The sequence below is a fragment of the Melanostigma gelatinosum genome (assembly GCF_949748355.1).
Source record: "Melanostigma gelatinosum genome assembly, chromosome: 6".
Lineage (NCBI taxonomy): Eukaryota > Metazoa > Chordata > Actinopteri > Perciformes > Zoarcidae > Melanostigma > Melanostigma gelatinosum.
In genome coordinates this window covers 10563415-10589229 of record NC_136639.1, presented here as the reverse complement: position 1 = coordinate 10589229, position 25815 = coordinate 10563415, and the positions used below count along the sequence as shown (strand labels likewise).

General features: G+C 41.8%; 1 protein-coding gene across 1 annotated transcript; it reads right to left on the bottom strand.

Annotated features, from left to right (window-relative positions):
* Nucleotides 1-4192: 4192 nt before the first annotated feature.
* Nucleotides 4193-14833, bottom strand: angptl2b (angiopoietin-like 2b). Its single transcript, XM_079269854.1, has 5 exons — nucleotides 14406-14833; nucleotides 9016-9906; nucleotides 6678-6871; nucleotides 5439-5709; nucleotides 4193-5319 (listed from the first exon to the last, which is right to left on the bottom strand). Exons 2-5 carry the CDS (start codon nucleotides 9884-9886, stop codon nucleotides 5120-5122), a joined length of 1536 nt encoding a protein of 511 aa, XP_079125980.1. The 5' UTR covers nucleotides 9887-9906; nucleotides 14406-14833; the 3' UTR covers nucleotides 4193-5119.
* Between the last annotated feature and the right edge of the window lie 10982 nt (nucleotides 14834-25815).

Below are 25815 nucleotides of genomic sequence, written 5' to 3'. Positions count from 1 at the left end.
CGACATACTATGCTATGACCCTTTTTTTAAACTATGACTTTTTGGTGACGTATTTGACTTTTTCATGACATATTGACTACGACATTCTTCAACTTTCTTCTTTGACTTTTTTGTGACTTTTTATGACATACGACTATGATTTTTTGGGGAGAGTTTCGAGATACTATAACATGACTTTTTTCGCCAAACTACACTGACTTTTATGATTTTTGTCGACATATTATACTATAACTTTTTCATGGCACATGCAAGTATGACTTTTTTTTCACATACTTTTTTTACCATGATTATTTTAAGACTTTTTTTTGGCATACTATACTATGACTCTTTCATGACTATATTTAACATACTATATTATTAAGAGTATTTTATGATATTTTTAACATACGATTCTATGACTTTTTTGGTGACAACTTCAACATACTAGGCGATGTAATCGTGCTGTTGACTCCAAAAGTTTGGCTGTAACGTGATCTAGACTCCAGCAGGCCGCCGTCTGCCCGCAGTAGACTACCACAGACTGTGGCAGACGATCGGGTGTAAGCCCCGAGGAAGATCCTACCGTGGCCCTGAGGGTCAAAACTAAACAATTTTAGAAAACACAATGACATTTCACAGAACCTGTGATTTGTGAAATGTTTTTTTTTCGTGTGAAATGTCATTGTATTTTGACTCTCAGGGCCACCATACTTGTTGACTTGTTTATAGAACTCAATATTCACTAATATTGAAAGTGTCACGTGCAAATGTCCAAAAACGCTGAGTTGGCATGACATTTTATCACAACCAACAAGAAGAGGAACATCTGTCAGATTCTTTTCTTAATATAAGCCTTTTCATGTTGTTCATATTTTCCTTTATTAAAGCTGAGTCAATCATTTGTACTGGAGTTGATCAATGCTCCATGAGTAATTCTGACTCCCAGACGAGTCGCCTGATGATTTAGAGGCTCTTGGTGTCCGGCTGTCTCTGTGTCGAGCTGTCAGCTTGTTTCTTATGACGATGAAGTTTATATGTGAGACTTCGTGTCTGTGTTGATACAGAGAGCTGAGGGATGGAAATGCAGAGAGTTCTTAAAGGTCACAGGCTAAGATGTTTGTCTAAGAGTAGGGATACCTCGCTAACAAAGTTTTGTGGACGAAGTGGAATACTGGAAGAGCCACAGTAATACTTTACAAAATGAAACTTTCCGTTGTAGTAAGGAAAAATTCCTCTGGTCCATCCTTTAGAGATTTCCTGCAAGTTCCTTGCAGAGTACTCACAGACGGTTTGGAAGAACATGAAACAATGGTCATGGCATGTGGCCGTAAAGTTACAAATAAATCTGCACGTCTCCACAGTTGGAAATCTGTTCAAATGCTGAGCTTTTGGAAAACCGATAATCGTTCCACTATGTAAGTAATACACAATGAAGTGACTATTCTCCCAAAGAGAAGCCTCACCACATTATGATGTGTTTCTATTTTTAAGCATCTCTTAATAACTCCCACATGCATCACAATAACTTTACAGCAATAATGGGGAGTCATTTGAATAAATCACTTGGGAAAAGATGTTGGTCACCGTTTATTGTGCAACGTTTAGTTGAATCTCACCATTTAGTTTTCCACAGTGTTTAGAGTTGTGTTTTTGCTGACTTGCAGTGCGAGTGTGACAATGATAGGTTGTCACCTCAGTGGAATGTCAAGATGTGACAGAGAGAGAGAAGGGATCCACTGAAATGATTGCAGTGGCACATCAGTATGTCTTCAGCCTGCGGTTAGTTATGACATAACGATGCACGTGATCCCATTGGAGAAGGGAATGGAGAGAGGAAAAAGAGATGACAGAGATCGATGTGTGTTCTCTTTGCAGACAGATCATGGTTACTGTCAGAGTGACACGTGTTTCCTTACAAGGGGTTCTGTTTAAAAATTAGTGTTAGTATTACCATTTAATTTGATTTCAAAGATGTATTGGCAACATGCATGAAAGGTTTGCAGCATGACCATGGTTCATAACCACTGGAAAATTGGAAAAGAATACAGTGGAAAAGCCACCTCCCCCACACAGCCCTTATAGTACTAGATATGTAACAGATCCTGAACACAAGCCCTGACCTTGATTGGGGTAGATTACCCCAGTTCATTTATCATATTTGGTTTTAAAAGAATTAACAATACATTATAAGCTATGTGGCATGTGTGGTCTCTTTAGGGATGACTGCATTTGGTTCTAGTAAAAGCATGAAATGTGCGCAGTTAAAGTCCCCAGTGAATCATTGGTGTGGCGGTTTCTCCTGTGTGACTACGTTTACTCAAAAGGTGGAGTGAAAACGATTCGTGGGAGCACAGGAAAATAAAAATGGTTCCATTAAAAGTACAAGGACATGGACTTTTACAGATGTGAATCAACAATACAGGCCAGTTTGAAGGTTCAGGTTTGAAGGCCCAGGAAATGCGGTTGTTTTTGTGCTGAGTGAGCGATGTGTCAGCTCATGGTTTTCCATGTTGGTTGAGGAGTGGGGGCTGCACAGGCCACCCTTACTGTAGCTTTTCCATCGTGGTGAGTCCTCAGACGTACACGGCATCCAAGGAGTCTGTCGTCTCTGTTTATGGAGAAGATGACACACAGTCCTCTGTTTTACCACAAGAAGGTTAATTGACAAAGCAGGCTTGAGCCGGTTTTAAGATGTAATTGTTGCAAAATAAGTGTTGACCAATATCTGACAGAAGACAGAAGACAGAAGATCAATATAATGTGCATTCACTGTCCCATCCATCTTTAGTAAAAACACAGCTGACAAGAGTGACAATGATGAATGTCTTACTTTGTCCCATCCAAAGCTTCTTTGTTATGGGGAAGAAAGCTTTTAAGCTTTTGACTCATGTGCCAGTTCTAGCAGCCAGTGTTTGTAGATTTAATGTAGGACAAGTGTTTTAGCTACCATCACATAAGCATCCATATTTACTTTGGCAGCACATAATGCTAATATGGTGAGGTAGTTTTTATGCGGAGCGAGGGCGTTTAAATACACATACGTCATGGTTTGCTCTGTTTATAAATGGTCTCTTCAGACAGTCTCAGATTGTCTCTGAAGTCAGGAATTTATACTAAATTGATTTCAAATGCTTTCTAAACTTTCTAAAACCTGCTCCCTTCAAGCATGGTCACAAACTATGACATTAATGGAGCTTGGTTCATTGCAGTGTAAGGTCACTTTTGCTTAATTTTCCAGCTGTCTGTGGAAATCCCATTGACACACAATAAAATAAAAGGTGCTTTCTGCTGTCAGTGGAGGGGACTGCTGGATGCATTAGTTTTACAAGCCTGTCACATTTCATTTGTCATTCCCTGGTGTACTGACTCTATGCGCTAACGCCGGGCCTGATGGTGTTAAGACAACATGATTTTATGCAACCACTTCTCTCAACATGGTGTTTGTGACAGGAGACACACTTAATGTAGTTGTTCATAATGGCATGTTAATTGTTACTCTACCGTACAAAAATAATTTAATTCTGTTTCTTTTTTGTTTCATTGCGAATTAATAGAACAAATGAAGGTGTTGCTCAATGGAACATAATTAAAACCACATTTGCTAAAAGCTGTTACCGCATGGTGGAGGCATATTCACAGTACTCCAAGTACTCCAATTAAAATTCATACAGATCATTTATATACAATTATTTTTTCATATTTTACACAACACTACATTTTCCAGTTTGCCTGTTAAAGTTGAAAGTCTATCCTTCTTTTAATCAACCAAAGAATAATATACAATGTAGCTTATTATGGCTTTATACCCTATAAGCTTTCCTCTGGCATGCTTCAATATGTTGAAGGACATGTAGGCTTTATGGGGATTAACCAAAACAAGATGAGCATTAAAATGATGCAATGAGGAGATTACCTTCCTGCATTTGACTGTGCATGTCAAATAATTCATAGAAAAGCAAGTGGCTCTGCATGCTAAGTGATAATATTAACAGCTAATAAAGCAGTTTCCCCACAGTGACAATTAAGTGCACGGATCACAATAGTCGTGGCTCATAGTCTGTCACCACAGGGTGCTAAACCTTTATAGAAAATGGAAAATCATAAGTCTTAAGTCATGAAAATTGATATGAACATGAATACAATTGTATGAATGTGTATGACTGTCGTACTGCCTAACTATACGATGTATTTTTCTTTATACCAATAGATGCCACAAGCTGTACATATTTTATTGCAATGTAATAAGGTTTTAATACATTATATTACAAATATCTTTTATGTACAAACGCAATGTGTTGGATCTATTGACATCAACAAACCACTCAATTTATACAGTAAATACAGTACTTGATTCATACAAGCAAATTCGTGGATACCTGTTCAAGCAATTCAAGATTTCAAAACAAGTTTTGTTGAGAAAAAAAAAAGCAGGAGTAGAGTGTAGCTCCTCAAATTTTGATTTTGGTCTTCGATCTATTATATGTTGAATAAGCAGACTGTTTATAACTTCAGGTATTGCGATTAACAGTTGTGCTTTTCTGTTAGAAAATAACACGGCACTGTTTTTCAATAGTATATTTTGTTGTAATTAATAAAACTGGCCAGAATATCAACCCTGTAATACAAGTCAATAAATGTTACTGTTAAATTACACATTTGGAAAATGTACTTAGAATGAAATTAAAAGTCACCGGATACGTTTCCTGTGTCAACCTCATTTGCTTGTTATTGCAAAAACAACTTTACATACGTACTAAATATATATTGTAGGGCTTTATTCTCTAATGTCAAATTAGGTTCTCACTCAGCCCAAATGAGAGCACTGCCAACTAAACAGGTATTTGTTTGATCAAAGACAGTGTAGTTAAAACAAGTCCTGAGCAATCAGAACATGTCTTCACTGAATCATAACGTAAAAGGGAAAAAGGTACAGACAACTGTATGACGGCGCACAAAGTGCAGGAGGTACCGGTATATCAGCTCATTTTGATATTGCACTTTTAACATCCTCTGTCTCTCTGTCATCCGGCTTGGTGTGGTGCCACTTGAAGAAGAAAATGAAGACTAAAGATTGCATGGGTTTTAGGAGCGGTCAAGGTTTGTGTTTAGTTAAGAGTTACAGTATGCGTTCCTTGGATGCTTAGTGGAAGGTGTTTGGGTTGGGACGGATCATCATGACCACTTTCTTAAGCGAATAGGCTCCTCCCCTGAACTCAGCCCAGTAGACTCCATCTTGGTAGCGGCTGCGGTAGTGTCCTCCTCTGTACCAAACTCCATTCAAATTTGAGTGGGCACAAGAGTTGTACCACCAGCCTCCCTTCTGGTAGTGGGCACAATTGCCTAGAAACATTGAAAAAAATAAGCAAATCTGTCAGGCTACATGAACATATTATTGGTTTTAAGCTGCCAGTTTGTCTCGTTTAATACTTTCGAGCATTATGCTTTTCTTTTTTTTTTACCTGTATATGCATCATGGTCTCTGTCCAGTGTTGTGAACTGTTTCCCATTGTGCCAGGTGAGGGAGTCCCCAGCATTGCCATGATAACGGCCCACCCTTAGCTTGTAGAAGTCGGCCTCAGGCTCCACTCTGAAGCTGGCGTACTCTGCAAACACCTTCCTGCCAGACCAGTCCTCCAGCGTGACCAGTAATTTGTAGTTTGCCTGGTTAGTCAGCCAGTAGATGTTCTCCAGACCCAGCCAGTACTCACCATCAATATTGCCAAAACCTTGCTGTGAAGGTCAGTGATAAGAAAATCAGATTAGGAAATCATTTCTACGCACTCTTAGAAAAGAACTGGGGCCATGGTGGGGTGTGTGTGTGTGTGTGTGTGTGTGTCTGTGTTGCATGTCATAGCCCTCTCTCTCTTTCCCCCATTTCTACACTGACATCTCTCAAATAAAGTTATTTATCATCAAGGAGAAATATTATAAATGGACCGTCTGAGTCGAGTTTGAAGCTAGCATGGGGTGTCCAGTTTTCCACTATTATTTTGTTATTGAATTCCCAGCAGGAGAAGTGTATACGGTTAGGAAACCAACATACTGGATGCTGTCTTACTGCTTTATTTTGGCTCCGATCATACTGTAAGTTGGTTTGTGGTATCCCCTAGCCTGCGCATGCTTTGAGTCATGGAATCACCCGTCCAGATGAGTGCACGAATGCAATTTCAGATCTCCTGTGGTTTACAGGGTTTTTGTGAAAGTCTTGGATAGATCACAATTGTTGCCTTGAGCTGCGATTCAACCAGGACCCATGTGGATGATTGGCCCGCAAACAGTGAACTGCTTCTCCCTGTGTGAGGGGTTTCCCTTTCAAAAGTTAAAGAAGTTCCCCTGAATAAAAATGAAACTACTCCACGGCCCTGATTATCACGTACCCTGTGATGCAATGTTCAGAAAACAAGGGTTCATTTTCCAGAACATCAGTAATGCTGACACAATTAATGTGCAGTCAAGTCCAATATTCCCACATTTCTATTTTACTGTGAACTCATTCATAAACACCAACTGATGTTGCAAAAATTAATGACTCACTGCTTTGGCAGTAATCGAGGCTGTTACTACATCAGACACTTTGAGAGCTTAACAATTACCTATTCATTACTGGTCCACATCTGGTTAGCGGCAAAACAACCAACCTAAGCCACCTGCTTTCCCTCAAACTATGAGGTCCTTGATTTAGTGTGAAGTTGTCGCACCTTGTATGTCTCCCAGTTCCTGAAAAAGTTGACAGAGCCGTCCACCCTCCTCTGTATCACGGTCCAGCCACCTGGGTCGTGTCTCTGGTCACACCACACCTGCATAAGGCGGTTGGCATTATCTGGCTTCACAAGGTACATGCTGCTGGAAGTGTGGCCATCTTCCAGAGCCTGCAGACAATCCTTAAATGGCCCTAAAAAAAGAAAGATGACAACAAAACATTTACAGCATATAAAATCCAGTCAGTTCAAACAATATCTCAAAAGGTGAGAAAGGGAAACGAAGAGTTGGTTTACTCGGTCACAGGGAATCCCATTTTTCAGCAGAGGCTCTCACTTTAACAGAGGAACAGACTTTGGCTGCTCCTCTCACAAGGGAAATGGCTGCCGGCTGTGCAGCCAAAAGAAACACTGGCATGAGGGCAAAAGTATTCTTGACTACTGAATGATGAAACACAGGCAAAACTTTCGATCATCTGGGGTGCTTCACACTGCAGGATTATTATTGTTCTAGTTTCTTTCACTTAGGAGGCGTGCATATTAAGGGACTCGCATCATGTTTAGAAGAAAGGATTTCTGGGACTAAATTAAATTATGGACAGCTTGTAAACGTTTGTCAGCCACTCAGTAAGTGTGCGGAAGTTTTTTCTAATGTGACAAAAGTTGTGTGACGTAACAGTGAAGCATCTAAAACGTACTATGAAGATGCATGTCTTATCTACAGCTGAAAAAAAAACTGTGAATCAAAGAAGACTGAAGTTGACAATCATTAAGCAGCATCAGACATGCCATCTTCTGCAGAAAGATTATTCATTCTGCAAATGTTTCGGAGATTTTGTGCAAGGTTAACATTGTTTTATTGGATTTTATGGTGCAAATCAGTGAAACCAGGTTTGCCTGTGTGCCATTATGATTTTACCCCAAATTTCAAACCTTAGTAGATATGGAAAAAAAACGAATGGGGCCACTGGCTCCCCGGCTTCAATTGACTGTGAAAGCGTTTAAGGTTCCCAAGATTTCACACTCATGTGGTTTGCCAACTGGCCCGGATTACAAAGTGTTCAGATAGAATGGAAAGCAATGAAAAGAGAATCAGGGGTCACGCAAAGGGGTAGAGGTGAGGGAGGGGTTCAGTTTGCAAAAGATAGAAAAAGAGGAGTTATACAAAAGAAGAAACAAAGCACCTCATTTATGTCATGAGGTTCCACTCAGTTGAGAAGCCAAACATAGGAACGGTAAAAGTGTTCACATAATGTGAATAGCCAGAAGTTTGCCTCTCAGTAACTCTCAGCTTTTGTTAATCGCTGTGGATGATATCTGTCTGTCGGCTCACTCTCTGCCATCCACTTACTCTCAGGAATGTCTGTTGAGCAGATACAAGCCAGAGAGCTGCCCTTCCCTTCTCTGTTCTGCCTGATAAAGTCTGGCGCTCCGGTGGAACATATGACTGATTCTTGCCTGGTGCAACTGGAACAAATGACATCACTGACTCTCGGTATCTCTTTCTGTACGTACTTTACCCCCCCCCCCTCCCCCTTTTTTAAACTTAGACTCCATCCCTCCATTTCCCTCTGTTGCTCTTTCAGTTCTCTCTCTTCCTTCCTCTCTATTCCTGCATTGTGTGCAGCTCTGTTCGTGTTATGGGTTTATGTAACTTTTTGTTGCATGGCTATGGGCAGGAAATTACATGCCGCCTTTCAAACATTCTGTACAAAGGCTACCATTCACATGCAGCCGAGTGAAAATGGCAAGTGGTAGCACAAAAAGTCAATGGAAAACTCTCCCACTACTCATGTTGGGAATAGTTTGTTCCTTTTTTCCACCATTTTAAAACTGAAGTTTCCTAATTAAATTCAAATGGGGAAAGGGAACGACAACAGACCACTCACTGCAACTGATAGCACAAAACACCCTTCCCATCAATTGTAAAGCTTTATCATTCACTAACATGTGTTCAAGAGTCCCATGGGCTTGGATCCAGCAATCCATTTAGTCACATGTATTTACTCTGCTAATATGCTTTGTGTTTTTGTGTGGGTTGAATCGTGGCAATTACTTGATATGCATCTCAAAAGGCTGTAGACAACAGCATTTCTGTTCTCACTGAGAGCCCTTTGCCCTGGGAATGCGTGGGACGTATTTCAATTGGCATTGAATGGAAGAATGGGTACTTGGTGGTGGCTTGACATCAATGATTAAGAGGTTCACAACATAGTTAATTCAGACGCACAATCCGTTGTTTGTGATGGCAACTGTTTTGGTAAGAATGCATCAAAAATAGAACTTTGAAATGAATCTCCATGATCTAAAAGTTCACATTGGACTTTGTTAGACTTACCAGAGGGCTTGTCAGTGGTGGAGGGGCTGTGTGTGCCTGTGGGCATCGTTGGAAGAGGCAGTTGAGATTTTTGGTCACTCTGGATCTCGTTGCTGATTGGCTTGACAACTCGTGGCGGGACAGGTGGTTGGTAAGGCTTGTTGAGAGGTGGTGATGGTGGAGGTGGTTGAGACCGTGGCTGGGGGACCGGCACGGGGCGAGGACGACTCTGGCACTGCTGCTCCAACAGAACAATAAGACTTGATTGGTTAGTGGCCAAAGAAGCCAAGTGCTGGTACTTGTGCTCGAGATCCTTGTATCGACTGGTGAGCTGTTGCATCACAGAGGTTTGGTTCAGGATCTTGTTCTCCATCTGAGCCAATTCGAGGGCATTGTCTCTCTTCCTGATGATCTCGTGGAGCAGCTGCATGTACAGCTGAGTGACTCTGGAGTTCATGTTTCGGCTCTCCTTCCGCAGAAGCTTGACCTCATTGACAATACCTCCGTCCACCTCTACCAACTGCTGCAGGGTCTCGATCTGCCTCTTCTGTTTCTGCAGCTCCACATTTAGCAGCTCTAACTCCTGTTTGTTGACCCGATTCTCCAGCATGGCCTCCGGCTCCTTGGAGTTAACACAGATGGCTCCGGTCACTTTTTGCTGAGGCACAATGAAAGTGTAGGAGCACTTGTCCTGCGGCGGCTCAGCTGGAGCACGCTTGGTCCTTCCAGCATAGAAAAAGTCTCTCTCCAAATCATCCTCACCACTCTCAAATTCTTGGGTCTTGTCCCTGCCATGGCTGCTGTCTGATGGACTCCCATGAGTCTGCTGGGCAGCACAGGCTAGTCCATAAACAAGAAGGAGCCGCAGCAGGACCATTGAAGGGGGCTCCATGTGTCCCAACTCACCAACGCCTGAGGAAAATGGGAAAGAAAATAGAGAACATGATTGCATTGTTGTGAAACAAAATTCCTAAATGATTCACCTTTCTAGTTAGTAAGCAGAAGAGTGTATGAGCACACCTATTCTGACACATTTTCCTTACTGTCAGAATTGACAGCCCTCAGGAGTGGGCTGCATGCTCATTTTGACAGGGCATCAATGGACTCCTTCACAGCTAGGCGGACTGAGATCAGAAGAAGGCTGCCCATCAGGTTACACTGGTGTTATCCTCCATTACCTACTAGCCCGGTGCATACACATCTATACCTAGTCATGGCTGGAGGTCATTACAGCGTTCAGAAATATGGGCGACTGAAAAAGACAAGATCTGAAAGAAAATCGCTCACTTGCCCCGCTGAGCGCCACAGCGGCCGCTAAGACTTTCCATGAGAGGAAACGAAATATATTCACGTGTAATATTTCAATCAATAATGTTATGGCTGCTACACTTCAAGTGTCACTTCTGGGATGAGCAAACACTGCTGTATTTACGTGTTAGTCATTGAATACATCTGGTCTTGATCCTTCGTATAAATCAAGAGCATGCAATCCATGTATGTTTGAAAGTTACTAAATACGTCACTGCCCCGAAGTTAAATATTTCTTTTGTCTAATGATGTGCTGATCTCTTCAGTCAGTCGCATTGCTGTTAGAGGAGTGTGTTTAGCTTAGTCTGCTGTGCTGGCTCAGGTTCTCTTTGGGCGAGTGCCACTGCTTGTCCTCGACACGCACGAGAACACTCCTATCTGCTCCCCTCTGCAGGCCTGGACATCTTTGCTTATGGAAAATATGAGACACTACCAGATGATGCTATTCGTGGAACTGTTTTAAATATTGATTGTGTTGCATCAGTCCTGTCCAAAGCCGTGACCAAAAGAGGGAAATAAGTCACGCTCAGACTGTGAAAGCCAATTTGTTGTAATTTATGCGTCCACTTTGAACATCTGTTTACTGTAACCATCTAGCATACATAAGTAGCATGACATAACATTGTCCTTATCTGCCTCAGAATTTATTCCTGATAAATTGAGAAACTACATAACCCTGTCCCTCTTAAATGCTGTGTCCTCTATAACTAAACCTTGTGGCACAACCCATACATTTCCTCAAAAGTTAATGAGAATGAGATACTTAACTGTTACCCCCATAAATCAAAGTGTAGACATTTTCAAGAGAAAAAATAAGAGTAGGCATATTTTGTAGATGATAGTGGTGTTATTACGGGACGCCACTGAGTGCTGAGGAGAATGTAACTCATTTGCAAGGATAACAAGGCCTTGAACTCCTGGGGCACCTTAATTGAAAGCTGCTGCATATTGGATTACAGAGGGGTCCTCTGTAACACCTCCACAGAGTCAGAAAGGGCCCGTCTAATCAGAAAGCATTGTCGAGGGGCCTGTGTTGGCTTGGTTTTGAAGATCCGTCTCAGAATTGCTGGGCTCACAACTCCTCGCACATTTTGTTATCGCCGATCTTGGTGTGAAAGAGAATCTACCATCTAATTGTAAGCACAAACTTGGGAAGAGAGCAGAAATGTTTTTGTCTTGTTAATCCGGGCGTGCTGCCAGCACATTAGGTAGGAGACATGGAGAAGAGAAATGCAGCGCTCTCCAAGAACATGACCTTTGGCACATTCGACCCTTTCAGTTGTATCTGTCTAGAATAGAATATGAAAACATTTTTCCTTCCCGGGAAAAAAACAAACACCGTATGCTTCTTTAACTGGTCGGTCTTTTTGATGTTACGGTTTACCTGGCCGGAAATAAAATCACAGTCAGTGCAGAAGAACGTACGGTCTGCGTCTCCTTTGACATTTAGTTTGATTGAAACTGTTTTGTGTCAGCACAGTAGGAGGTCTTTAGTTGCACGAATGCTGCACACAAAGCCTGGCTGTATGACGTCACCTCAGCAAATGCTGATTGATTCGGTGTCATGAATATGTTTTGCACCATGCAAAAGGATACTTATCATTGAAATGATCTTAGTGTCTTCAAGCCGTAAAGAAACCACTAATAATAGCTTTTAAGTAACCCAATACCATGATAAAGGAGCAGCCCAGAGTCTGTGCCTTGAAATGTGCTGATGACTGTCTTTGGCCAGCAGCTCCTGTGGTTTCTGCCCCTGGACCATGAGCTCTGTCTCTGAGAAATGCAGAGTGATTTGCCCCCGCTGCGGAGGAGTCCCATGTTGGACGTCATTAGCCCGGAATCTCCTGCTCTAGGCTACACTACACTTCAAAGCTGAGGGGAAAATGTTTGCAGCTTGTGATGAAATGTGTGTTTGTGTGCGAGTGAATGCGGTATGTGCGTGTCTGAGAGGGTTTTTCCGATAAATGGTGTTTTCAAATAACAACACTTGCTGGGCTTAGTATCCCAGGGACCTGAGAGAGTCCCATCTTCCCCGACTGAGACAGTCTGTTATTAACCCATCGCCAGTCTGCCAGCGGGAACAACAGAAAGCCTCCTCTTCCTTCGTCGCTTTTAACAGCCCCCGTGGCGCATTATTGTCCCAACATCAGTTCACTTTACAGGCTGCTATTGAGCAGCAAATAGCTGCAATGATTAACCGGTGTTGAGAAGTGTCATATATGTCTACTCTGACCAGGCCCTGAAGATGAACAAGTGGAGTGTGCAGTGAATAACAACTCTCATCGTAATTTGATTGGCAGCTCCTCTTGGGTGATTTCTTCAAGTCTGCTTCACACCAACATGTTTTGGTTTTACTGTCTTCAGGTGGTTAAGTCTCTGTTTACACGACTCCTCCTTCTGGATTTTACTCGGTGTTCAATCAAGTGTGATAGGCGAGTGCAGCGGGCAGGTCAATGTGTCTCTGACCAGCGCTGTGCTCCAGCCTTTTTGGTCATGCTCAGCACATATTAATTAGAAGGTGGGCAGCCTCGCTCAGACTGGCTGATGTCTCTCACCCCAGCCCCTCTCATTTCAGTGTGAGCATGGCATTCCTCGCATTCTTCGTCACCTCATTAGAGTGAGCTGCCATACACACATGGTGGCAGATGGCTAGACCTCCTCTCGACGCAGGACCACTACTCCCCTTATCGCCTCCGTAGCTACAAGACACACTGTATCTACTGACGCAATTCATTCCCAGTGTCCTACTTTCTGTGCGAATGCCTCACAATCACATCATCATCATCCACAACAGGGGATCACAACACGACTACACAGCACCTCATTTGTCATTCGCTGAAAAGGAGCGGACGCTTTGGAGAGGGCGGCTTTGTGTTGCATGTTCAAATTAGCACCAACTCCGCAGAGAACCGGCAGTCTCCTGCATGACACCCAATATGTGTTGGATCAGAGTCAAATTCAATTTGCTCATGGTAATCTGCACTGTTACATTACCTTGAGGGTGGCCTCATTCTTTCCTCAAGCATGTAATGCTTGTTAGCCTGAAACATGACATTTTGAACATGATGAACCTCAACTACCTGCTCAGTTTGATGGCATAGGACAATATTTGTTTTGACTCTCCATGGAGCAGGAGAGGTTTGAGTTTTTGTTCAAATTGAGGTTTCGTTCTGGGCCTCATGCTGCTTGGTAAGTTCTTCTGTACCTCATTTGTGTTCTGAGTCAGACGGGGGAGGCACAGGGGGTCTCGGGAATTGTTTCGATAAGTTCCAGCATTCTACCTCAAAGCCCCCTTATCCAAACACTACTCTGGCAACAGAAACAAAGACGGGATTCAACCGCCTGCTTCTCTGTCCTCCTGAGCCCAGGGGGACATCCTGAAGCTGCAGACGGCTTGACATACCGGTAGTCAGGTTGTCTGTTTTTCTTTCTCTTTTAGAAATGAATGGTTCTATTTAGATATTAGAAAATAAACCTGTCAGCATGTATCATACAAGGCTCTCGCTGTATAGCATCTTCTACACACCCTCTTCAATACCCATGCCTTTATTTGACCCCTTTAGGGTCCTGTGTTTTGACAAGCTGAGTGTTTTATCAGTAGTGAAGAAGCACTTAGCCCAGAGAGCCCGCTCTCCAGCATCCCCCTGCGCTGAATTAACCCTCCCCAGCCAAGTCTATCAGAGTCATCTGTTCGGTTAGTCATCAGCAAGTACAATTACCTTTTAGCACCAAACTGTGAGTCAGATAATGCTGCATGAAGACTGCTCATTCAAGATCAATGAAAATCATTATGTAAAGTGAAGCAGTTTGAGAGTCAAAGTCTGACTTTGTCAATTTAACTTCAGGACAAAATAATTGCTTGACCATTGTGTGAGAAATGTCACTGGGCTGAATGATTCTGAGCTCATTAACAACTTCTGACGAGCCAAGAAAGGTCATCATTTGCTCTGAGAGATTACTTGTTCCAGACAATTTATCAATGAAATGCATTGAAGTTATGCTTGATATAATGTAATATAACTGTGTGTTGTCCCTGTTGAATGAATCCAAAATGAATAAATAAGATGAATGTAATAATCAGTGAAAGGTTACTCAATGCTTACGGGATAGATAACTGTAGAGTATTGATGAGGCTCCCTCAGATGCCTTGCCCTCCTGGCAGAGCTGATTGAAGTTTCTCCCGGTAGAAAGTCATCCCAAATGAGAAAGCTGCAGCCCTGCGTCCTCCTCTCCCCCCTTCTGCGCTCTGCCTGTGTAGTTACTCTTTGTCACCTCTGTCCATTCCAGCCGTGGAGGGGTGGTGGTGGTGTTTTAAAGCCTGCTATTAAAAGTCCGTCATTAGCCCAACAGCAGCTTGACTTGCCAGAAACTCTTCAGCAAACGTTGAGTGGAGTGCTTCAAGATCCACTGGAAAAAAAAAAGTTGGAGCACTTTCAGAAGACAAGTGGTAACAGAAGTTGGATGGTGGAGATAGTTTCCTGGTAAATGGTGAGAGTCCAGGGCAGCATGTGTACTGCCTGTGGCCCGTTAGGAGAAGACTGTCACTTTTCTGTGGGCTGAATCCATCACTTCTGCCTCACAGCTCTAAGAGGCTGTCTCTCTCAACTGCACCTCTCTCTCTTTCTCTCTCTCTCTTTCTCTCTCTCTCGCGCTCTCTCTCTCTCTCTCTCTCTCGCTTTCTCTCCCTCCTTGGTGCTTTTAAATGATGAAAAATCCTCTTGCAGTGTTTCACCAGGCAGACAAATTGAGCTCAGAGCCTCCCCCCCTCTCCCTTAAAAATGAACACATTCTTGTTTAAAGCAACAGCCTTCTTTCTCCACCCCTCCTCCCCATGGCACAAAGGTGATCCACAAGCATGCACAACACACACACACACACACACACACACACATCTCGAATTTCCAACCCTCTGCCCCCTGGCCGCTGGTTCAACACCACCACTATTTCTGGCTCGGACTGTTTGGTTCTTCTCGTGGCGGAATGCCGCGTTGTTACACTGATCAGATCCTAATTGGCTGTGAATGAAAGCTTGTCCCAAGAGAGATGGGAAGAGGGTGACAGATAGGAAGCAGATCCAGGTGTTTTGACTTAGACCAGGTCTGGGTGAGCGACCACTGAGCCTGGTTTATAGTCTGGAGGTTCGATGTCTGAAACAGGCTGGATCTGAGTACAAAGCAACGCACTTGAACCACATCGTAGTTTAGTTTTGGTGTTAAATACCAGGCGATAGTAGTGCCTTTTTAAAAAGCGCAGAGCACGGTGCACAAGTCAATAGCTGCAGCCTCGCAGTTATAGTACGAATTCATTCCTCAAATTAGTTTTCTATGTGTGCAACTATTCAGGTGCTCATATATAAATGGTACAATCAGCATTTTCCATCATAGTGTTTTAAATTTCCATCTACAATTCCCTTTAAGCCTATAGATTTTTCTACTGACCTCAGTGCATCTCTGATGTCTGACTCTAGTACAGTTTACAATCATGTGTTTTCTATCAAGGAACGCCATAAAACAGTCATACTTTAGCTTTGGGGAAATGTTCCCATGCACTATAAACCAAATATAATATGACTGGGAAAGCTATTTGCAATCGGTTGCATTTAACCCCTGTGATGTCAGTTGCTGTAGCATCCTCGGGGCATAACTTAGTAGCAAGTGAAATAAAATATTTAAACTACAAAAGATGCAGCTTACGTGGACGCAACAGCTTACTGTAGTTTTCAAGAATGAAATATCTAAAATGACGAACCTCGTCAGTGCAATAAACATAGTCCTTGTGTATATTACATAACGGATTATATTAATTTCACATTCATGTATGATTTCCTTGTTCCATGTGTGGTTCAGTATTTAAAAGCAGCCGGCCGTTGATTCGTTCCACGGTTTCTTCCTGAAGTCTAAATGTTTCTCCCGATGACACAGTGAGAATGTACAACTGGCTTTACAAGACAAAGTTCCTGGCAGGAGACACTGGACCAGCGAGAAGTGGACAAATTCATTTCATAACATCCAAGATGAAGCCAGACTGAAGGAACGGTCACACGTTTGACAAACTAATCCCTTGAAAGAGATTTTTGATCAAAGAAAATGTGATTCAACTTTAGCTCTTTAGCTTTAATCATGCATCACATGTTACACTCAACTATTTAATTGTTTGTGGGCCTACCCATCTTTTTCTCAATGACAACTGCAGCTGACTTTGCGGTTAACTGGTGAATGGTGCTCTTACTCAACGTCTGGGAAGCTAAGCTGTGTTTCAATGTTGAATGTTTGAGTGACTCATTGGATGTCCTCCAAAACCACGGTGTTGGTGCAGTGATTCGTTCCCTTTCCATTCCCAATCCTCAGCAGGTGGAGGAATAGTGGATCATAAAAATGTCTGGGGGAAAATGTTAGTTCCACGTTGAAATAGTAACCAATCAATGCATTTTAAAGCTGCAAGCACCACATGGGAGAGGATCATGGAAAGTGTCTTCACCGTGGAAATGTTTCACAGATGGGCTTTTATGTTGGGGAATGAATGAGCATGTTGAGAGCGTTCTCTGGTTGCTTACCAGTTCATCTGGGATTAGCAGGAGGAAAGCTTCTGTTATGAGTACAATTTATGACTCGTTAAATCAAAACAGAGTTTAAGACGGGATGCAACTTAATTATATTAATTATTTTGACTCTCTTTGCTGTTGTCCATTACATGATAAACAGGCCAACTTGTCAAGTAAATGTCAGATTCAAGAAAAAAATAATACTCAACTCAAATAATAGTCATACAGGCAAGAGTTGCTAAACTAGTATCTAGTAATGGTATCATGTATGTTCAAAGAGCACTTGCATGTGAGTTGAGACAAAATAAGCTCACAAAGATATGACGAAGATAAGTGAGCCTGCAACATTCTTGATTGGCAAACTTTTTTTACCCATCAGCTTTCAAAAATTTGTATTCAAGTGTTTTAAATATTAAAATATAAAAAGGTACTGTAACCTTAAACTTATGATCTGTCCTGATGTTCATGTTTTTCATTATGCAGCTCTGGTAGAAAACAAATATAAGAGCTTGCAAAGAAAGTAGGAACACTTCAGAATGACAGATAAGCATGATGTAGAATTCTTTCCATGAGCTGATGTTTAACGCTATCAAGGCAACTGTATGTATAAAATAACCCTTTTTTTAATAAATTAAACAAATCCATTTAATAAAACTATTTATATATTTATGCAAAATATTCCTTGTCTGTGCAAACCGACTTGGCAGTAGGCCATTTCGGATTGTGTTTGTGTTTTGCTGAGTGTATGTACCCAATGTGAGTGGCTTACTGTGTGAGGCCACCATCGTGAGCTTTGTTTGTTGTTTGTATGTACAAGGCCAGCATGTGTTCCTGTCTGCCAGCCATGATGGATGGTTCTCTGGTGACCTGTATCAACCTTTTCACCCCCGGCCTACCGTTACTCGCTGTTTGTTGTGCAGTTTTGATTGACAAGTATATTACAACTGTGAATCCAATTTCGTAAATGGTTGTTGTAATAGGTCGTTTTTTTGCCATTTGTAATCCCTTTTGGCTATTTTCTGGATTGGGTGGTAATGCAACACATTTATCAAAATAGAAATATTAATAATTTCCTCTGCAATGTGGCGTGGAAAGAGTTTGCTTCATTATTATATGGCCCTGCTGTGTAGGACTCCCTGTGCTTGGTGGCTGGACCTACAAGGGCTGTTCTGTTGGGAGGAACACTTTGAGTTTTATGATCGAGTGGAAACAATGGGACTAGCTCAGGGTGTTGTCAAGCTCACCCCAACTGTTGCAGAAACCACCAAATGAGACGAGTAAATATGGAACGTGTGAGAATTCAGAGGAACAGTATTTAATTCGGCCGTCATTAGTCTGATGTTGAAAGCACGAGCAGCCTGTGTGGCCTCGACATAACTCACTGAGGGATTCAACAACATGTCGCTAACGACGCTGAAGCTGCCAATAACATTATGAGATCTGGCCACGTATGCAGCAAGTGACCAACTCTTTTATTTGTGTTGCATCAAATCAAAAGTTACTAAATGTAATGTCATTCCTTTGCAGCCTGTTTTCCTAACAAGCATTAAACCCCAAAAGCAGCTCAGTATCCTACATATATTAACTTTGACATAATGCCTTGTAGGATGGAATTTAAAGATCAAAGTACCTATTTGTCATGAGTGCTAAATCTTTAGCGTATGGTTTCCAGACATGTTTTACAAGAGGGCCGTGTTTACATCATCTGGAAAGAATCCAAAGGAACCCGCTCAGTAGGTAAAGGCTTTTTAACAGGTGTTGTGATTTGGGATCCATGGAAGCAGGACAGAACAACAAATGAAGCCCTGTGCCATACAAGGGCAACTTGAAAATGTCATGATGTCTGAGCTAATGTGTTGGTGAGAAGCAATGGCAGTTGGTCTCTATGTGTAGTATGCGAGTGAGTTTAGGGAGCAGTCTAATGACCTGTCATAGCCTCTTGAGGACCGAGTTGTAATATAGGAGAGTCCTAAAGTTTTCATGGTAAACACAGCTCTGTCATCAGGGGGGGCCTGTCAGTAGTAGAGTTTAGGTTTCAGAAAGCTGAGCTCTCAGTGAAGTTTATGACTCTGTGTGGATTATGACTTTATGACTGTGGATTACGTCAGTAGCATATCTGGCCAACTTTCTCAGCCCAATGACCATTGCTTGTGGAAATACAAAGAATACCCAACAAAACGGCCCTAAAGTATAGAAAATACAGCATACACATTCAATATAATATGCATACTATATGGTGTCTGATGCTCTTGAGACACTGTATGTTTTGCAATTGTGACAGCCATGTACATTTATTGCAATGAAAGTCAGCATCTTCAAGTCACACTTGGAGTAAATTGTAAATGGATCCATCCTAGTTCTTTAAATATGGTCATCCCACATGTTTATGTCACAGGTTTGTTTTATAGAAGAAGTGATCACTCTTTAAATGTCATCTACTTGGCTCTGTCAAATCTTATTGGACATTTATTTGGTAACAGCATCACTTCTGAACAAGCCTGCCTCCCAGCCAGGTGTGACATGGAGTAAAGCCATCTTCACACAGGAATCGTAGCTTCTTTCTCTCTGGTTTAAGCTGCTGGATGGTGCAGCACACATTGTATTCTGTGTATTTAGGTTCAGGTCTGGTAGCTTTATTGACTGATGTCCTGGGGAAAGGACAGCCTAGGGAATGATTGGAACAGCACCCTGGCTCAAGGTAGACCGTAGCTCATTTCCCTACTGTTTATGGAATTACTGACGGCAGCAGCCCTAAAGCCCCAGCTCAGCTCATCAAACACTGTTACTAAACTGCCTGACACTGACCTAAGTAGCATTAGAGAATCATGATTTGGAAGAAATCATGAATTGACTGTAAAAGTTGAAATATGTTTATGGGAACATGGCAAACTGAGACATTTTGGTGCAGATCATCTCAGCATACAGCATATTATTCCTTATATTGTTTGGGGCCTGTTAGGAATTCTGTTTGATGATTTCCTGTGTGAGGAAACCGATAACATAATACCCCTTCAAAGCCAAAGACTCATTTTTGGCGAGTTCTAGGTTTAGAAAACTAGTGCAGTGGCCGATGAAGGAGTGCCCGTTCAGAACGGGCCTGTTGCTCGGCTCCGCGTACTGCAGCTTACAGCGTTGTCGGGGGGGATTACATGTTAAGCTGCGACCCTGACCTTGATGTTGGTTTTCTGGACACAGAACAGGAATGTAGGTCTGTTGATTGGAAGTGTTTTAGAGGTTCAGTACTGGGAGAAAAATTTAAACATTGAAAGTCAGTCCAGTCTCTCAAAGTCTACAGACTTAAGTTAACTTGTTCCCTCTTTCTGAGAATATGCTTATTTAAAATAAGCATCAAAGCATAGAACTGAATCGGAAGTATCTGTTTAGACTTTTCAAAACAGTTTACAAGTACAAACCGAAATGCATTGCATGCTAAATACAATCATTTAACAATATTTTCAAGTAAACCTTTAATTACTATCCCAGAGATGAAAGGCACTAAACATTCGTAATGAACAGCAGCATGTTGGGATGCATCTTTTGTGCTGCCTTCATCAAAATCTGTTTCGTGATTTCTGAGAGTATTTTCTGAAATGATCAAGCAAAATAGATCACAACTGATCCATGAACTGTGTCTCCTGTTCTCAATTTCATCCATTTTGGCATTTTATGACAAAATTCTGACTTAAAGAGCAGGTTTCCGAGTGAAAGCCATTGACCTGAAACTCCCAGGGTGCTCCAGTTTATGTGACCAAATTCACTCAAGTGGGGCCTTTCCCATCCCCGTAGTTCAACAAAGCGCTTGTGTTTGCTTGACCCTGCCATAAATATTGAACCAACATTTTTGCCAAGAATTTATTAGGCTAATCAGTAACTCTGCTAATGAGCTCTAAAACACTTGACAATACAAGTTACAGCATCAATTTTCATGTATTCCTATTATTCCTAGGCTTTTTAGAGTCGACATCAGGTGACGAATATCAGGACAAAAATCAGCATAAAGTGTCTCGGTAAGGTGTTCCATTTCACAAACTATCTTTGTGAAGCCTTCCAAAGACTGAACACAAGTGGGCTTAAACAGTGCCTTCTCCCGATTAATATGGTCTACAGAAGATTCACCATCATTTGGAGTTCCTGCCTCCTCACAGACCAGGACTAATATTGCATTTGGTGGGCCTTGACAACTTGTGAAATCAGGAATTTCCACGTTAACAACTGTGGATAGTAGACCTCAAACCGCTGGCTAAGTGGTAAATGTTGGCAAACTACATGATACACAACTTAATATGGTACTGTCATAAGAACTACAAAGGTGCTTAGTAGAATACACACCTCCACCAGGTGTGTCTGCAATGACCACTGCTGTATTGTGTGACTGAATGAATACAACACACAATTGGCTAACCACCTGTCTGGACACCAATGGGCTCTAAGGCGTCGTAAAAAACACTTTTTTCAAACTCAAAAACAAGCAGTGATGTATGCAAGCAATCGGCTCAAAGTTGTCGTAGAAGACACATCATACAATCTTGCTAAAAACAAAATCAAACTCTCCAAGCTGTCTGCCCGGACAGCAGCGGCTGAGTTGCAGTGTGTGTACTGGCAGTTCCATTAGCTGTTAGCGGTTAGCCAAGCACAAAACTATAAAGGTGAGCCAACTAACAACGAGCGATGTATGCATCAAATTGGATGTAAAGATGAGTAAAACAAACTTTATTCCAAAGTGTAACTACATATCCATATTATTATCTGTTTAAATTACGTAACTGCATGTGTGTTGATTAACAACACGCCCAGGCTGTTAACAATAACAGCGTATTTTATGCCTGCCCTGCATCGTTTACACCTTGCAGTGTTTTTTTATTGGTCGATTTCATCTCATCTGTTTACCAGTGACTGCTGACCACCTGAATGCAAGCACCTGGCAAATATAACATGGCCACATGATATCTCCAGATTTAACGGGTTGATGGGGATCACATAAACACACCATGACTGGCAAGCTGTGGATTTGACATACTAGCTGCACAGTGCACAGGATACATCGGCCATGTGTTTGAGCAATAGAGGCCCGCATTTCTACAACATCTATTGCAATCTGACTGTTTTTTTGTATGAATTAAACAAACGAGATATAAGTAGCCGGTAGAATGAGGAAAACAGCTATTCGGGAGCTGTGTATTTAGGTTCAGGTCTGCTAGCTTTAATGACTGATGTCCTGGGGTAAGGACAGCTGCGGAATGATTGGAACAACACCCTGACTAAAAGCAGACCACATCTCATTCCCCTACTTTTTATGGAATTTCTGATGGCAACACTTCTACTACACTGCTGTACTTTACTGCCTGACATTAACGCAAGTAATTCAGAAGGAATCATGAATTACCAACAAAATTGTGCTAGTGGGTACATCTCAAAATTAGATTTTTTTTGTGTAAGTAATACGATCATAGTGTGTCTTTATTCTTTATATAGAGTCTTGAGCCTGACAGAGAAGTTCTGTTTGATCATTTCCTGTGTGAGGAAACCGACAGGAAGTGCAGTACAGCGATGGTAAAATAATACCCCCTTTCATACCAACGACTCATGTCGGAGCAGTGTATGGTATCATTTTTCAAAACTTTCTGTATTCAGTTGTTTCATTTTGCTGTATTTGTCTTCTGAAGTTACACTTGATACGTCTTTGATAAGGTTCACCCAATCAAGGTAGAGTAACACACATGTAATCAGCACATAAATAAAAGTGCTGTACGTCCAGACTTTGTTTTGAAAAGCATGTCACCATCACAAATCGCTGCTTTGTGCAAATATGGGATCAACACACAATTTTCAGAGAATGTTCCCGAACCCAACCCAACCGATGACCCACAACAATCTTTTGTTAGGGCTTCTATGCATAGATGCCGACGTCATATGTGGATCAGGCAGTGCATTATGCCATGTTGTTGGTTGTTCTGTGGGCAGACTGCTAATTAGTTCTTATTTTTTAGTGTTTATGCTTTTTTAATGGAGATGTTTATTATGATACATAAGATTCAAAGGTGCAGTATTGCCATTTTTCGTACATAACAAATAATTAGTGATTAGTTAGCTGGGGAATGATTTTGTAGAGTTAAGTAGTTAAGTAATATCTAGGCCTGTCTGTTGACTTGGTGGCCACTATGTTCAGTGTACATTAGAAGCTTGTATGTGAGAGTCTTTACGAGTACAATATGGTCCCGTAGACGGAAAAACCGACCACACAGGCAGCATAGCGATAGTTTGAAGCTGCAGACTGTTTGTCTTGAATCATTCTAGGTCAAATAATCAGCCAATGTTGTGGTTGAGGACTTTTATGCTACCTTTCAGTATGAAGTAACTTCTCGAAACAGGCCAGCCAAAACCAAGGCGTCATGAGTATTATCACTTCCCTCTCACATCATAATCATCTCCATTAAATCCTATGGACCTTCATGAGTGCAACATATTGTACTCGAGTTAAAGCAGGTATACTGTTACTTTAAAGAAATTGTACTTCAGTAAAAGTAAAAGAAAAATGTAATTAAGTAAAAGTTAAAAAAGGTACCCTGAGTAAACTAGGTCACTTCATTACATTTAAAAAAGGAGGGGAATATATATGATACTACTGTTAAATCAAAAACCATCTTTAGGCTACAAAATGAACTGCATTGAATGTGGAACAACATCAGCAAGGCCCCTTGAAAAATAAGTCATCTGAACAATTACAGATACGACTGCAATCCTTGATGTAGCCTCACAGAAAAACTAAAATGGTCGACAATAAGTAGCTTGTTTAAACAAGCTGTGATACTGCTTTTAGAGTGAACAGTACATTAAAACCTCACCAAAGCAGACAATTCGAACATGTAAACAATATAAACTCTGCAGTGAACTTGGCGGCCCGCCGTGAACGCAAACATTTATAAAGTATAATTTCCGGCCACAGACAAACCTGCAGCTTCTTCTCTTCTACAGCTGCTTTTATCGCGTTTATCTCCTGTCTTCTGTTCAATTCTCACACCGTTGATCAGAGAGTAGCCCAATGGAATTCGTTACTTGTAATTAACAGTCAATAATTGACCTGTTTTTTTTGTAACTGTTGGTCTTTTCAGCTGCTTTGTATGACATCTTTCTTCTCTCAGTAGTCTCACATTTTTACGAGGTATTTTACACAACTCATCACAGCAGGAAGCAAATGCAGATACGATTTTCCGTTTACTGTCCCTGTGGGGATTTTTGTTAGACAACAGCTTACAAATCATTTGTTATGGTTTCCTCTGCGAAAACAGTGGTTAATCAGTTGCCGGAAGGTTCTGCTGTCTCAATGTCAAAACCAGAAGGGAATCATTCTGCTTTGAAGGAAGACCTACTTGCTCCATTTGCCTCAATGTTTTGATTACTTTTCCATGTGTGAAGAGGAAGTCCTTGACTAAACATGGGAAAGCTTTCCACGCAGAGCAGCCGGACCTCATAACACACCAGTGGCATCTATTAAGACTCTACTGGCAGGAGGAAGAGTCACCTGCGTGAACATTCATCTTTGAAATGATCTGGAGGGAAGCCAACTCATCGTAGTGCAGGCTAACGCTGACCAAACTGTTACCTGAGGGATTTGCTCTCTTCTTGAGCTGTTCTCCAGCCATTCTACTTCATGCACCAGCCAAGACAAAAGCCCACTTTAGAGGGTGGTGGAAAAGAGTAGCAAAGGAAAGGGGCCAAATGGGTGGTTGTGGTGAGCTAAAATTGCAGACGAAAGCATATTTCCTAATCACAGAGCCCTTAAGGATGGAAGAGGAATCCTTCTATTGTTATTGTTTCTCATGTTCTTCCACCCCCAGTAATATTTTCCAGTCTAAAGCGTGCCCTTACTCTAAAGACAGACCCCAATTTCACAGGAGGAAGCCAAAGGAACCACAGAACGGGAATTGCATTTTCCACTGCTCAAGAGATAATGTGTGCGAATCGTGTTGTGCCGGGTTTCAGCTGCCAAACTAGAGCTTTATCTGTCATTTTCAATAATCAGTTATTAAGAGAACCAACGTCTGCTTGATAGTTTCATGTCTGGAAGCTCTGAGAAATGAGCTATTGAGTGAGAGCTGGCCCTCTCCTCCTATAGTTTATTGGATTCAACAGCTTGCAGTGACGTAATGTGAAAGTTTTACAGTTAGTAGCGAGAAGCTTCTGGACCCTTTATAAGGGTCTTCTACCACGAGTCTTATAGCGTGGAGAAATCTGCCTACAAAATGTTTACTACTATAACCTACACATGCATTAAGTGGCGCAGTGAGCCATTTCCTGAACCACATCAGAGAACGAGACACTTTATAACCCGACACTTCTGAACAAACACATGTGTACACTTAGTGTGCAGGCTGCTCTCAGAGGCCAGTGCTGAGCTCATCATTTGGACGAGTGTCTTCAGGCTCTTCGTACTCTAACGGTCAGACGACAACAGACAACCAGTCCTGCACTCCTATTTTGGACACCACCAGCAATCTTTGTGTGTTTAGTTTGTAAAGTTATCTTGGAAACATTTCTGAACATGTAAGCTCAGGCTTTTAGTTCTTCCACTTCTTCGGGTGCCGTTAATGAACGAGATGACCCTCAGAGCTTGTTTTGATTAGAGCATATGAACCGAACAGACAAGACGCATGGACAAAATATTTCTTTAATTGACTACAACAGTAACTGATCATTGGGCCTTACTTTAATCGAGGCCTGGGAAACCTATCTTGATTGTCCCCCACCCTCCCTAAGGCAGCCCAAGGCCAATGCACATTCATCAGAGTGAGACATAATGTGAAACAGGGGTCCCTGTTCACTATTGAAATGCTCCCCCTGTGCCACTGGCTCCCTGCTGATGAATGTGTACAGTACACACTTTAGACTGAGTGTCATGTGTTCCATTTCCTCCAAGTGGCAGAGCACGAAGTCCTAATTATTGTCCATTTGACGGAGCGTTGTAAATGTCACAT